The sequence below is a fragment of the Trachurus japonicus genome, chromosome 8 (genome assembly GCF_045865225.1).
Source record: "Trachurus japonicus isolate A0001 chromosome 8, Traja_1.0".
Taxonomy (NCBI): Eukaryota; Metazoa; Chordata; class Actinopteri; order Carangiformes; family Carangidae; genus Trachurus; species Trachurus japonicus.
In genome coordinates this window covers 29196615-29212113 of record NC_140914.1, presented here as the reverse complement: position 1 = coordinate 29212113, position 15499 = coordinate 29196615, and the positions used below count along the sequence as shown (strand labels likewise).

The 15499-nt window shown below is 42.8% G+C and overlaps 1 protein-coding gene across 1 annotated transcript; it reads left to right on the top strand.

Annotated features, from left to right (window-relative positions):
• The first annotated feature begins 500 nt into the window (after nucleotides 1–500).
• Nucleotides 501–12876, top strand: LOC146983525 (fructose-bisphosphate aldolase A-like). Its single transcript, XM_085785141.1, has 7 exons — nucleotides 501–671; nucleotides 4017–4283; nucleotides 8980–9140; nucleotides 9352–9435; nucleotides 10986–11160; nucleotides 11253–11452; nucleotides 12601–12876. The coding sequence occupies exons 1-7, from the start codon at nucleotides 560–562 to the stop codon at nucleotides 12694–12696; spliced, it is 1095 nt and encodes a 364-aa protein (XP_085641267.1). The 5' UTR covers nucleotides 501–559; the 3' UTR covers nucleotides 12697–12876.
• The last annotated feature ends 2623 nt before the right edge of the window (nucleotides 12877–15499 follow it).

Here is a 15499-nt window from a genome sequence, read left to right as displayed (position 1 = left end):
TGTTGTTGTCTCAAGTGTTTCAGTGGTTAAACCCGCTGACAGGAGACAGGAGACAGGAGTCTTCCACGGTAAACCAAGTGGTCAGAGCCGGTGAAGTTTGACAGTTACTACGTTACTACGTTACTACTCCTCACGAGCCGTGACGCACGCTCTTCCAGGGGAGCTCGTGCGGTCCTCACGTCCCTGGGGATGGTACAGATAGTATGTGTCTATGGTACAGAATGTCAGATGACAGGAACCATGATGTGAAACAGCTTCATGTCAAGTAAAAGTCAAAGTAGTGTGGTATTAGTAGACAAGTACAGTCAGAGTTTCTATCTGACATCATAGGCTTGTTACTCAATTGCATGTATTTGACTTTGTTTCATGTTGTACCCCAGATTCATTTACATCCTGTCTGTCTCTACACCGCTCCATAGCCTGCTGTAAAGGCAAATAAAAAGATTGAAAAGGTCTAGTTAGAAAAAAAGGTTGCATGGTCTCTGTTACTCAAGAATATAATGGAGTTACTCAAGAGTAAGTCAACACTGGTATCTGTCCTTCTCCACAGTCACCAACCATGACTCACGCGTATCCCTTCCTGAGTGCGGAGCAGAAGAAGGAGCTGAGCGACATCGCTCAGAGGATCGTGGCTCCTGGGAAAGGCATCCTGGCAGCTGATGAATCCACAGGTACGACAGCCACACAGAGGGAGGAGTTACTGAAGAACGGCCCTGCAGTAGAATCACACACTTCCTGTTAACCACCGTGATCAACCACATTCCACTTCACTAATTCAATAGAAACGGAATATACAGCCAACGTTGGCTACATGTGTAGAGAAGACAGTAGAATAACTTCAACTTAAGCAAATATGTTCCTTCCTCACTAGCATGCACATCAGCCGTAAAGTTGTTTTAAAGGGATGGTTCAACATTTTGGCAAATTGGCCCATTGCCATAATCCCTAGAGTCATAGCAGTAGGTTTGTTACCTTTATTTGTCGGTGCAAGCTATTTTTCGAATGGCGGAGCAGAGCCGCAAGCTGCTCAGAGCTACGCTACGGAGGCTAATGGGATTTCTTGGTTTCCCTCATCACACTCATCAAATACACAATCCAACAACTCCAAAACGCTTTCGTGGACAAGTTATAACCTGCACACTATGAGATGATAACAGAACGTTACGAGACAGAGTTGTTTTAGAGGCAAATTCATGCAAAACTGCTGATGCGCGTTCCCTTCAGGGACAGTTTTTCAGCAAGCAGTCTCTGTAATTACCTCGAAAAACAACTCCGTCTCATAACGTTCCATTATTATCTCATAGCGTGATGAATGTGCAGGTCACAACTTGTCCACCAGAGCGTTGTGGTGTTGTTGGATTGTGTATTTGATGAGTTTGATGAGGGAAACCAAGAAATCACATTAGCCTCCGTAGCGTAGCTCTGAGCAGCTCGCCGCTCCGCTCCGCCGTTCTAAAAATAGCTTACACCGACAATTAAAGGTAACAAACCTACTCCTATGACTATAGCGATTATGGCAATGGGCCAATTTGCCAAAATGTTGAAATATCCCTTTAAAAGTCACAAGTCTTAAAGCAGAAGTAAGTGGTCCGGTCGTTTTCGCTAATGCTGCGTTCCAGGCAGGCTTTTGAAATCGTAAATTACAGCTTCAAGTCACAACTTACGACTTTGTAGCGTTCCAGGCAACCCACTCGTGTTTTTCCGACCTGTTTTACCGGTGAAAGTCACTATAACGGCCACTCGTAACTTCCGACCGGTGAACTCGTACCAGATCGAACTGGTACGACTTCACGGTCGGAAAAATACGAGTTTCCTTGAACGCACCATAACAGTCCTCGTCGCTACGTCGCCACATTCACGGCGTTCCTTGGCTGCACACACAGCCCTGCATGCCGTTCTCTCTCCTCATTGGATAAAAACTGTAGGATACGATAAATGTTTTCTCTTCGGCTCAGAGCAGAGCAGAGGGACTGAGAGACCCGTGTTTCAGTCCAAACACTCTATGTAAGTGATTGCTGTCGGAAGATATAACTATTTAAGATTTATATTAACACAAATATATCACTTACTTCTGCTTTAATATCAATTAAATATTATTTTGACTCTGGATAAAAATCATACACAGCAATACACAGATCATTTTAAGAGTATTACACATGATGGACTACGTATATAGTCTCATGCACTCTGTCAAAGTTCCATTCAACCAACATGTTTTTTATATTTGGTGGCCTGTCACACATTGGTAACAGTGTATAAAGTAGAGGTAGGACTGCAATGCACAGCACACAGTGTGTTCATCACAGTTTTTAATGTAATTGGTGACTAGAAACATACATCCTAATCTGGTCGATCATGTTGGGTGGCTGATCAGTCAGGTCATCATGAATTGTGCTGTATAAATAATGTTCATTACTATCATTATAATCTCTAGTAAAATGTAGGTTAGGTGAAATTGCATTTCCCTTCCAGAAATGTCTGCCATCTTGAAAATGGTAACAAGTTGTGAATTTTTGAGAGGCTAATAAGTAATAACACCCCAGGTTTATATCAATGAAAGATTTCTCCTTAAACTTGCAGCTATTTGCTGTTATTAGATGTATTTCTTCTTCAAATCATACTGTCATACTTCTGTTCTGTTCTGTGGAATAAAGGTTTGTTTTGTGAAACAAGGACAAAGTGACACAAACACCACAGAAAAGATGAAGACACTTAGAGAAGAACTCTGAACTGACAGTTTTAAGGTTTCATAATGTGTGTGTGTCTTCTTGCACTTCAGGATGTAGTTGTGTCACATATGATTGACACATCATCTCATAAGCTAATAATTTTTCATCCAGCAATGCCACCAGTATAACCACTGTGTGAACCTGCACTTCTTCTAACGACCACAAGGTGATCCATTGATCCATCCACAGGCCCCCCCCCCCCCCGCGTTTACAATCATCAGTGTTGTTTTTTTTGTTTTGTTTTTTTCTTTCTTTCCCACTAGCACTCGAGCGTGACGTCCATCACAAGAATCAAACCTGCTAATTTTAAAAATACACCGGCAACAGCGACCACTAATCTGTACTGAGACTGTTGTTATTCTGTCACCTGAGTTAAATGATGCTGCGGAAAAACACGCTGTAGTGTAGTCCGTCAACGAGGTGCAAAGAGTAGATACTGAGCAAGATAGTTATCTGTAGTTTACCTTAGTACTCAACACGAGTACCCGACCCAGTGCAGGACTCTGCTGTGAAGGTGGAGACATGCAGCGGTGGTGTATTTGCAACAATAAAAAACAAACGAAACACTGGTTTTTATTGAATTGTACCGCAATAGTTATTTTTCCTGGTAATTATTACTGTAGTTACTTTTATAATGTAGTAATTCAGTTACTATCTCAGTTACTTTATGGGGAAAGTAACTAATAACTATAACTACTTTTTAAAAGTTACGTGCCCAACGCTGCCCACCTGTCACACATTTTACCATGGGAGTCTATGGGGACCGAGTCACTGTTGGAAAAAGAGAAAAAGCATGCACATCCCAAAATCTAAACGCTGGGTGCCAGACAAAAGAAGTCAATGATAAGAAAAATAAAAGTCTGCACACCAACAAAAGCTCCAGAGCAATAATATCTGGGTGATAATGAATTATTGCTCTGGAGCTTTTGTTGGTGTGCGGACTTTTCTTTTTCTTATCATGAGTCACTGTTGGAGCCACACTCTAGTGGTCATTAAAGGAACTGCAGCTTTAACCTGTAGGTTCAGTCCATTCAGAAACTCCCAGCTTCTCTTTCACTACACTGTAATTACCAATGAGTATGATGTGATCTGACCATTTTAATATCATAATGAATTATTCCCAACCTGGTGTCAGGTCTTCTTTGATAGGATTGGGGAGAACTATCACGACAGTCGTATGTCTCCTGCTTCATCGGTGTGGCTGTTGAACGGCCTCATGCCTTTGAAGTAACAGTTTGTAAAGTGGCATTTATCATTTCTTGCCTTGTCCCTGTGTCTCCGCTCCAGGCAGCATGGCCAAGCGCTTCCAGGGCATCAACACTGAGAACACAGAGGAGAACCGGCGCCTCTACCGCCAGCTCCTCTTCACCTCCGACGATCGGGTCAAACCCTGCATCGGCGGCGTCATCTTCTTCCACGAGACGCTCTACCAGAAGACAGACGATGGCAAGCTCTTCCCCCAGCTGGTGAAAGAGAAGGGCATGGTGGTGGGCATTAAAGTGGACAAGGGTGTGGTTCCCCTCGCCGGCACCAATGGAGAGACCACCACTCAAGGTACACACTTGCTCTTTTCTCTGTCGCTCTTTCCTCAGGAAACACAGTGAAAGGTATGGTTAGAGATCAGATCTACTGTCACTGTGGGTGCTGCAGTAGACACAGACAAAACCCAGTCAATACATGTTATACAAACCTGAGCAACAAAATGAAGACTGGTAATAAATCATTACATCAGTGAGTGTTTAACCTTCCTGTTGTCCTCCTGGGTCAAGGAAGGAAGGAAGGAAGGACAAAGGGAAAGATGGGAGGAAAGAAGGAAGGGGAAAAGGAAGGAACGATAGTGGGAGGGAGGGAACAGATTGGGCCAATTGGGTCAAAAAGGAAGGAAGAAGTAAGGACGAAGGGAAGAAAGGAAGGAAAGGAGGGAAAAAGGATTGTGGAAAGAAAGATGGAGGGAGGGAACAGATTCATTCAAGGAAGGAAGAAGAAGGAAGAAGGGAAAGAAGGAAGGGGAAAAGGGAGGAAAGAAAGGTGGAGGGAGGGAACAGTTCAGGTCAATTGGGTCAAAAGAGGAAGGAAGAAGAAGTAAGGAAGGAAAGAAGGAAGGGAAAAAGGATTGTGGAAAGAAGGAAGGGAGAAAGGAAAGAAGGAAGGATGGAGGGAGGGAACAGATTGAAGGACAACAGGAGGGTTAAATACACAACAAACTGTGCTGCACTGTGTGTTCTGACAGCTTTCTATCAGAAGCAGCATGAACTTGTTCAGCAGTGTGAGCAACAGTAGCTGGTCTGTTGTCTGTTGTGTATCAATGAGCCTGTAACCGCTTCACCACTGTAAGGAACAGTGGTCTGGACTTGACTCTTGGACTACTTTTTTTTTTATAGACATGTATTTTTAGTTTTAACTGTTTACAAAAATGCATTTTAATAAATTTAACAAGGCATATAAAGGGTCAAACTATAAAATAATCCACCCTCCCCACCCCAAAGGAAATATAAATAAAGAAAAAACAAAAGAAAACTGGGTAACAACATTATGTAATCATACACAGCTTAGCATCACATGGCTAAGGTATCGACACTTGAGGACATTCCACCTTCAAGTCACCAGAGCTTCTTCAACTTCACAGTTCTCTAAGAATACAAGAAAGGGATTCCAGATCTCTTTGAATTTGGCTGATTTATTTTTCATTGTGTATGTTGACTTTTCAAGGACAAGGCATGCTGGTAGTTCTTTCAGCCAGCAACCAATCGAAAGGCTCTTGACATCTTTCCAGCAAAGAGAAATCAAGCATCTAGCTTGTACTAAACATAAGTCAGTCATTTTCTTCTCTTTGCTGTTTAGCCTACAGTCCTTTGGACACAAATTAAGAATACAAAGTATTAGAGGTCGACCGATTAATCGTTTTGGCCGATTAATCGGCGCCGATAGGACGTTTTACAAACTATCGGAATCAGCGGAACTTGGCTCCGATAGTGGCCGATGGCTGCAGTTTTTTCCACAGCGCCATAAACTGCTTCTTCCCTGCCGCTCTCTGTCTCTCTGATCACTGAGGGGCGGGGCTGCTCTTCACACACACACACAGAGCATGGGAGAGAGAGAGAGACAGGGCGTGTGCAGCGGCAGCAGCAGAGAAGTGACCCAGGTGAGGGTACTGTAGGTGCGGTGCGACCGCACTAAGAGAGAGGCGGCAGGTGGAGGTGCTGACTGGAACGAAACTCTCTTGTTATTTAATGAGAAACACTGTAGTATTTTCTCTTAATCATAAGGGTTCCTGCATAGATAATGTGGTGGCGGCTGCCACGCTAAATATCTCACCGCCACCAGCTCACGAGTCAGTGTTTTTTTTTTTTTTTTTCCTCTCCGGCTTTTTGTGCTTTTATTTTGAAAGGACAGCTAGAGAGAGACGGGAAGGAGGAAGAGTGCCGCAGAGTTGGGGCAGACGCACAATAATGGCTCTTTACACTACAAAGTTGGGCTCTATGGGTCTACTCGACTTGGTTTAGGTCCTGTTCCATAACAGCAGAGTTCCTCCTCAGCGGGGACGGGGTCGTCATATCGCGGCCGCTACGTGCGTCTCGCTCTCTTTTTTCTCTCCTCCCGTCAGCTCCAAACACACTTGTCTGCAACTCGATCACGATCATTACAGCGTGGTTTTTCTTTTTACAGGCTATGGGTTTTCCACACAGTAGGCTAATTGTAGTGAAACAGTCACCTGTTAATGTACGGCGTAACCACACCACGAGCTAACGTCCTGTTTAGTTACAGTCTCCTCTCCTGCAGCGTCACGTCCTCATTACAGCTGTTCTGATGTAAACAAACTCACGCGTGGAGTTTGGCTGTTCGTCACTCACAGGGTCCAGGGATGATTCAGTGTCCCACATCCTTTAGTTTTACAGTAGCTAATAGCTATATATTATTATTAAAAAAAAAATAATTAATTAATTATTTATTTTTTTTCGTGGGGGGGGGGTATCGGCCGATTAATCGGCTATCGGCTTTTTCCTGCTCCAAACTATCGTTATTATATCGGAATTTAAAAATCCACTATCGGTCGACCTCTACAAAGTATAGGGACAGTCGGGTACTGGATTCAAGGTCATCTGAGAAATGTATTTTATAACTTCATTCCAGAACTTTCATATCTCAGGACAGTCACACAGACAGTGAAATAAGGTGCCCTTTTCCACATTGCATTTAACACAGATATCAGGAATATTTGGATTCATCTTATTCAGTCTATCCGGAGTAATATGAGTTCTCATAATCCAATTATATTGCATCTGTCTGAGACCTTGGACCACTTCTGATAGATCCTGACCACTGCAGACCAGGAACAGCCCACAAGAACTGCAGCTTTTCACATGAGAGAGAGACCCAGTCTTCCTTGTCGAACTGGATCAGATCCTCACTCTGAACATTTTTCCTGCTTCTAACACATTAACTCTTGAGGACAACATGTTCAGCTGCTGCCTAATATATCCCACCCACTAACAGGTGCCATGATGAAGTGTTATTCACTGTTATTCACTTCACCTGTCAGCTGCTCATGATGTTACGTCTAATTGGTGTATATAGGACAGGAAGTGTAGGGCTGAGCTTCTCACAATCACAGTGGTTGGGACCAGTTCCTGTGAGGGAGGGGCTTCTGCAGCCACAGAGAAGCCACAGACTGTTTGGGTTAATCGTGCCATTTACGCTCTAATTTCTACTCGTGAGTGTTTTTAGTCCTGTAATCTCACTGAAGAGATATATTATGAGGAGAAAATGTTTTTTTTATTGTGAGATAATATTCATGTTATCTAGAGATGACAAAACTTGTTTTTACATCGTAACATCATAACTTTGTTAATCAGGGATCAGATGTGACAAGCCGGCATGCAGATTACATCAGTGTGCAGATTACGCAGTGATCAATGCATGAGGGAATATTTCAGTCAAGTGCAGAAACCATGTTGTCTTTTATACAATAGTCAGTCCTCATCAGCTGCCAGCCCATAACATCCGCCTGAAGCGTCAGTTTGAGAGCAGCAGTAAATACAAACTGCATTGACATATTGATTGAAGGCTGTTTCCATGAAGCTCTGACAGTGGCCTTCTCTGATTGGCTGAAGGGCAGTATTAGTGCTCTGGTGGTGAGCAGCACCTCTCCACATTCCGATTTTGTTTTCGATTTTTACCACAAAGCAGTGAAACAATGTAGCTTTAAGCTTCACCCACAGGTCAGGCGACATTTAAAGCAATAGTTCAACATTTTGGCAAATTGGCCTATTGCTATAACCCCTATAGTCAATTAAAGGTTTATTACCTTTAATTGTCGGTGCAAGCTGTTTTTAGATCGGCGGGGCAGAGACATGAGCTATACGGTATTTCCACGTTTCCCTCATCAAACTAAATACACAATCCAACAACTCCAAAACGCTCCGTTTTTACCACAAAGCAGTGAAACAATGTAGCTTTAAGCTTCACCCACAGGTCAGGCGACATTTAAAGCAATAGTTCAACATTTTGGCAAATTGGCCTATTGCTATAACCCCTATAGTCAATTAAAGGTTCATTACCTTTAATTGTCGGTGCAAGCTGTTTTTAGATCGGCGGGGCAGAGACATGAGCTATACGGTATTTCCACGTTTCCCTCATCAAACTAAATACACAATCCAACAACTCCAAAACGCTCCGTGGACAAGTTGTGACCTGCACATTCGCCACGCTATGAGATAATAACGTAAAATTATGTAACATTACGACACACGTAGTTCCAGCTATGCATTTGCATCGAAAACAACTCTATCTCGTAATGTTACATTATTATTTCATAGCCTGATAAATGTGCAGGTCACAATATCTCCATGGGAGTGTTTTGGAGTTGTTAGATTGTGTATTTGATGAGTTTGATGTGGGAAAGGGGAAAGTACAATGCGCCTTCGTTGTGTTAGCAGAGCAGCTCGCGTCTCTGCCCCACCGATCTAAAATCATTTTACACCGATAATTAAAGGTAATTAACCTAACCGCTATACAGTAACTATAGGGATTATGGCAATAGGCAAATTTGCCAAAATGTTGAACTATCCCTTTAACACTGAATTTACTATAGTGGAACTCAAGCATGGCTCGGACTGCAGCTGTGTGTTTGTGTTTAGGACATGTCACTGTGGCTGCACTTGGCCTCTTTTTCTTCCGCCTCATGAATGTCTGCAGCGTCTTTCATCTGTCCAACCTGCTGTCTGTCTGTCCCTGTCTGTCTGTGTGTCAGGTTTGGACGGGCTCTACGAGCGCTGTGCACAGTACAAGAAGGACGGCGCCGACTTTGCCAAGTGGCGCTGTGTGCTGAAGATCACCTCCACCACTCCATCCCAGCTGGCCATCATGGAGAATGCCAATGTGCTGGCCCGCTACGCCAGCATCTGTCAGATGGTTAGTCACACACAGACACACACACACACACTTATACACAACTCATATTCAGTCAGCTTCCTCAGTTTCCTCTTACAGCACACTGTTGGCCCATCTTCTTCCCTTCTAACTAACTGTTGGTACACCACACACAGCCTCAGGAGAGGAAGTGTCTCCTGGCTGTTGTCATGACGCTTGTCACCTAACGCTTCCCCTTCCCTGTCCCCCTCAGCACGGCATTGTGCCCATTGTGGAGCCTGAGATTCTCCCAGACGGTGACCATGACCTGGAGCGCTGCCAGTATGTGACTGAGAAGGTGAGTGATGCTGAGACAGAAGGAATAAATAAAAATGTAGCTAAGATACCAGTGAATTTCTATGGGGATACTTAGGTAAAGTAGAGCAGAGTGATGAAGATAAAATAATACAATACTCAAACAGAGCGTATTCAAGAGATAAACAATGTAAACAGATGTATGGTACATACTGGGATAGTTGAGTTTAGAATAACCGGCTGACATTGTGGTCTACCTTTAACACAACAGAGAGGATACAAGTGTCTTCCTAATGCAAAGCAGTGTCACACAGATCTGAAATCAGTGCAGGAATCTGATGAACAAACACTCACACCTCCCTGATTCACCACTGCCTGCACAGGGGCATGTAGGAACTTGTTGGGCATACTTTTGTTTAAATTCCATACAAAAGATAAGTTGAGAGCAGGGCAGAGCAGGGCAGAGAGGCAGCAGAACTGCCTGGACCTGCCTCGCTGAAGGCAAGGTTTGTATAGCACATTATCAGATACAGAGGTCATTCAATGTGCCAAACGGAAATAAAAGAAACTCAAGGTCAAACAATGAGAAGAGACCAGAACAAAAACACAGATTATAAAATAGATATTATCTTATTTAAACATAGGATTAGAGGATAGAATAATAAGGCAGAGAAGCATAGATCAGCTTTACCCCAATACTGTCAACATAGAACCAACTTATTCGTCAAACTCTAACTCTATGAAAAGTACAACTGGAGTCATCTGCTCTGTTTTTGAGTCAGAACTAGTTGTATCAGAGTAAGCAATGAGATCAGCTCTGGAGGATATGAATGAGTTTCTATGAGTCTTGGTTTAATGTGAGGTTTTTGACCCTAGATCTGTTTTTAAGATGCCAAAACCCAGATTTGTAGCTTTGGTCCCTGAAATTGAAAGACCCAATCCCCTAAACACACACATCAAATGCAATGTACATTTATTGTTACACACATACGCTACCTGGCTCTCAGTGCTTGTCAGTGTTGTGTCAAATCCCGGTTCCCTCTCCAGCTGTTCCTCTCCTACTGTTTCCCACAGAGCTCTGCCTCAAGATGTAGAACGTGTTTTATAGAAGAGAAACACGCATTTCAGGACCACTGACTTGTATAATCAGAACAGACATGTCCCTTGATTTTCAGCCTCCTTTCATATTTAATAGAGGGGGGACAATGCCAGTAATGATTTCAGCTACCAGGATGATAGAAGCTAAAAACAGATTATTTTCATGAAGAGTGGGAAACACAGTTTGTTTTACGACTGTAAAGAATGAAAGAGACAAAACATGAGTAAATGTCAGTCATTATATAAAAGTAGAATAGAATAGAATAGAAAGACTTTATTGTCCACCGTAGTGGAAATTTGTCTTTGGCCTCTCCAAGACAACCAAGCATAAAACAATCAAAGCACTCCACAGCATACACATAAAAGACATAGAGAGCCCTGCTCTAGGGAGTCTGAACGTCTAACTTTAATCTTAGCTGTGGCTCCTGGAGGTCAGTTCCTCTGCCCCCCCCCCCATGAAGGACAGATGGAAACAGCTGTCCCTGTGTGTCTCAGGTGCTGGCTGCTGTCTACAAGGCTCTGTCTGACCACCATGTCTACCTGGAGGGCACGCTGCTCAAACCCAACATGGTGACCGCTGGCCACTCCTGCCCCAAGAAATACAAGCCTCAGCAGATCGCCATGGCAACTGTCACTGCCCTGCGTCGCAGCGTACCCCCGGCGGTGCCAGGTGAGATCTGTGTGTGTGTGTGTGTGTACATATGTTATGCACATAAACATGAATATGGTTATCACCTGTATGCATTATCCCCCTCCCCCCAGGTGTGACCTTCCTGTCCGGAGGGCAGAGTGAGGAGGAGGCCACCCTCAACCTGAACGCTATGAACCAGTGCCACCTGCACCGGCCCTGGGCCCTCACCTTCTCCTACGGCCGGGCCCTGCAGGCCTCTGCGCTGAAGGCCTGGGGGGGCAAGAAGGAGAACGGGAAGGCCTGTCAGGAGCAGTACATCACGAGAGCTCTGGTAAGGAGGAGGACAGGAAAAAGACACAGGGTCTAAGGGTGACAAGAGACAAAACTGAACTGAAGTAAAAGTACTACAAATTAACAGAGGCCGTTAGAGCTCAAGAGCGTCATTCATATTCACATTAAGTTATGAGAATGATATTCCCAGTGATGGGAATAACGTCATATGAAATAACAGCGTTACTAACGGCGCTACTTTTTTCAGTAACAAGTAATCAAAAAAAGTTACTGTTTCTCTGTTACAACGCCATATAATGCCTTACTGTCACTGACAATAAAATGCGCCCTTGCCTGACTCAAGAAGTCCCGTCACAAAATAATACACCCATTAAAGTGTACGATACACTGTCTTTTATGTCGACCAACTAGTCGGAAAAGAAGCCGTTTATCTGAGTTGTTTAGTTCCAGATAAACAGGTTAGTGTTATGGTTAGGAGGTTGGGGGGAGCGAGTCCAAGTAATTTGACACATGAACATTTATAAAAAAGTAATGCAATAGTTACTTTTCCTGGTAATTAGTTACTTTTATAATGTAGTAATGCAGTTACTAACGCAGTTACTTTTTTGGGGAAAGTAATGACAAATTACTTAAAAGTAACATGCCTAACATTTAATTTTCCTGATACACTGAGGTCTAGTTTGATACCAGTTCTTAATTTTCAGCTTGCTTCATACAGGGTGTCTAAGAGGTTAACTACTGGCTTTGGTAATGTTTAGAAAATTTGTCATAAATGTCATATACAACAATGAAGACCAGTGAGAAACTCAGATGTGTAAATGTTATAACTGTTTGGGTAGGAGCTCTCAGCTTTAAGACAGCAGCTGCTACAGGAAACCAGCTCTTACTTTGAACTAACTTGATAAATGTGGCATTCATTCAGCTCCATGCAGCACTGAAGTAAGCTGAAATGATAAGACCCTGAAGGTGGCTGCTGCATATTTGCCTGATTGGATTAACGTCTTTAAATATCTTGATTATGATTTTTTATGTGTAGTCTGATGAATCATTTATATCCGTAAAGTAACTTCAGTATCTGTTCCTGAAGGAGCTCATGTAAATAATAGTGAGTCTGTATGAAATGGATACGCTGTGGATGAGTGTCTGACAGAGAAGCTGAGGCCTGCTGTGCTTTGTGTGTGTCCACAGAACAACAGCAAGGCAGCTGTGGGGAAGTACGTGTCCTCTGGAGATAAGGGAGCGGCGGCTCAGGAGTCTCTGTTTGTGGCAGACCACGCCTACTGAGCTCCGCCCCTCAGCCCACAGCAGCACCACCACCACCCCCACCCCCCACCCCCACCAACACCCTTCACTGTGCACTTCATCCGCATTCCAACAACAGGCACTCCACTGCTTCCTGTCTCAGGCAGCAGGGCTCCTCAGTCCCACAGTTTAATCCACATTAATTCCATCGAGTTCCTAAAAGAGAAACATGAGGACCTAAAAAAAAAAAAAAAAAAAGCCTCAGGCGTGTCGTGTCCTACCTTTGAGTTTGACTTGTGAAGTCAGTGTTACTGTACTGAACCAGTGTGTTGTCACTTTATTTTGTGTTTGTGCACTTAAACCCCAGTGAGACAGAGAGAGATATATATAAAGAGAGAAAAATAGATAATAAGAGAGAGAGTTGTCCTCTGCAGAGTCCCCCTTCTGTAGTCACACTGACACGTCTCTGACCTTGTCTTAATACATCCAATCATGTGCCTTGATCTATCAACCGAACCAGCTGTTGAAGGGAGACTCTGTAGAGAACGTTATGATGCACTAAACCTTTATTTAAATTTCTTTAAACAGAAAATACACAACAGTCAAAACTACGTAGATGTGTGCAGCACAAAGACCGAGCGCAATTTCCCCAAAATGAGTGTTTGCACTTGAATTGTGAAATGAGTTTGAGAGCAGTTTTAAAAGGAAGAAGAAGGAATATACAGTGACTCTTTAGGGCCTTATAGATACATGGAAACTAATGTCTGTCACTATATGTGTGTCACCAGGTGTGAGTGATGAACTGAATCTCAGTGTTTAAAGGTGATGTGTGCATCATGTTTCTCTCTGCTTCTACATTTGGTCTTGTTTATATATAGTCTTCTTTGAGTTCAGGGCTGATTTCAAATTTTTAAGTATTAGAATGTAAACACTGGAAAGACTTTCAAAATAAAAGAATCCACTAATAACTTTGTCCTGTGTTGTTTTCATTCATTGATATCAGTTAACAGTGAAGTATATGCCCCCTTCCTGAATTCTTTTCTTCTTCTTTTTTGCTGTTTATTTGTCACGCTTTAATGTTTAAGATCATCAACCAAAATTTTAGTATTAGACAAAGATGACCCAAGTACATAATATGGCTCTCACCGATTGGCTGGAGTCTCAAGGCTTTCCAGACTGACAGATGTCAATGATTTTGTTTTTCATCTGTTGTTGAATTTCTTCAGATCGCAGCATGAGTGTTGCTGTTTGAGATCTCTCAGTCTAGTTCACTTTGTCAGACAGGTTCTGTTAATTCATCACATCTGGCAGTGATCAGACCTGAGTCCAATTGAACTCAGCTTTCCTAAAAAATTGGTTTATCACAGTAAGTTCATGATTTAACAAGGTGGGGCAATTACTGTTACACATAGGGACAGGTAGGTCTGGATCGCTTTTCTCCCTTGATAAATGAAACCATCAATTATGTTTGATGAACTAAAATATTTAAGTGAGAAAAAAAAAAGAATACCTTAACATCCCATCTATGTTCTTCTGTTGTTGACACAATCTTAGCTTTAGCTCTGGTTTAAACCTGAACAACTAAACCAGTTTAAACTGACCCTATGCTGAGTTGGACCTGGTTTTAAGCCAGACTTAGACTGTGGCTTATAGAGAGCAGACAGTCGGACTGAGACTGAGAATAAAGCTGCTGTTGTCAGAATAAAAAATCAAGGAAGCACATCCAGCCGTTCAGCTCTGTTTGCTCCAGCAGGAAATGTCTGTATTTTGGAGCAAATCGAGAGTTTTCTCTATAAGATAAACATTTTCTCACGGATGTTTTACTTTAGAAACTCAACAAACAAGTAATATAACATATGGAAGATAAGAAGGAGAAAAACACTGCAGTCTATTGTCATTCTCTCTCCTTAGTGTTAGCAAACCACCATGCTCTCTTGTTGTTTGATTGGCGCTAACGGTCAGCAGCACTTAAATAAATTGATGGTTACCATGGTTACATTGGTCTGAGGTAGTGTGTGGGGGTGTTAAGTGTTTCTGGCTTAAAATGAGTCTGTCTTTATTTCTATTAAAACACTCTGACTAACATCAGCCTGCTGTCAGCTAAATCCAGACTGGAACACCACAGACCAGTTAGACACATGTCTGTGACTCCAGCCCTGATCTCTCACCAGGTCTGCATCACATGGGATCTACAGGAACCACAACAGCACTTCATATGGACTGAACATGACAGGTTCATTAAAATAGTGGCTGGGAATCGGTCAACAGGGCCGTTGCTAGGAATTCTGGGCCCCTGCCCCTTGACTTTTCCTCTTCTTTCTTAGACTATATATTATCATTTTTTATTTACTTTGTTTTGATGCTAATGCAGCATTACATATGAGTATTAGTCAGGGTCATATGCAGAATAATTCAGTCATACAAAGATTAGACTACTGGGTTTGTGTGTGGGCACTCCTGGTCGCTCGGTCCCAAGAATCATCACTTTTCTCCCCTATACAACGGCCCTGAGTGATCATATCATGTGTTAACTTCTGAAGAAACTCCACTGAAACACATGTGACATTGAGGATTGTTATTTCTAGTTTTGTAGTCGTAAATAATCCAATATAAATGTAAGTCATACAGCTACACCCATACATTAAGTCTTTGATACAGACTGCTGCTGTAACGGTGATGTAAATGTCAAACGTGTTAGCTCACCTGGTGTCAGTGGGATCTCTGGAAGCCTAATGTCTGTACATCGCTGAACAATTCAACTCCCACTTTATGGTACTGAAGCAATATGCACACAAGAGCTGTGGGTTGTTGAAGCATTCTGAAGTTTTGTAACGGAGGGTCCGGG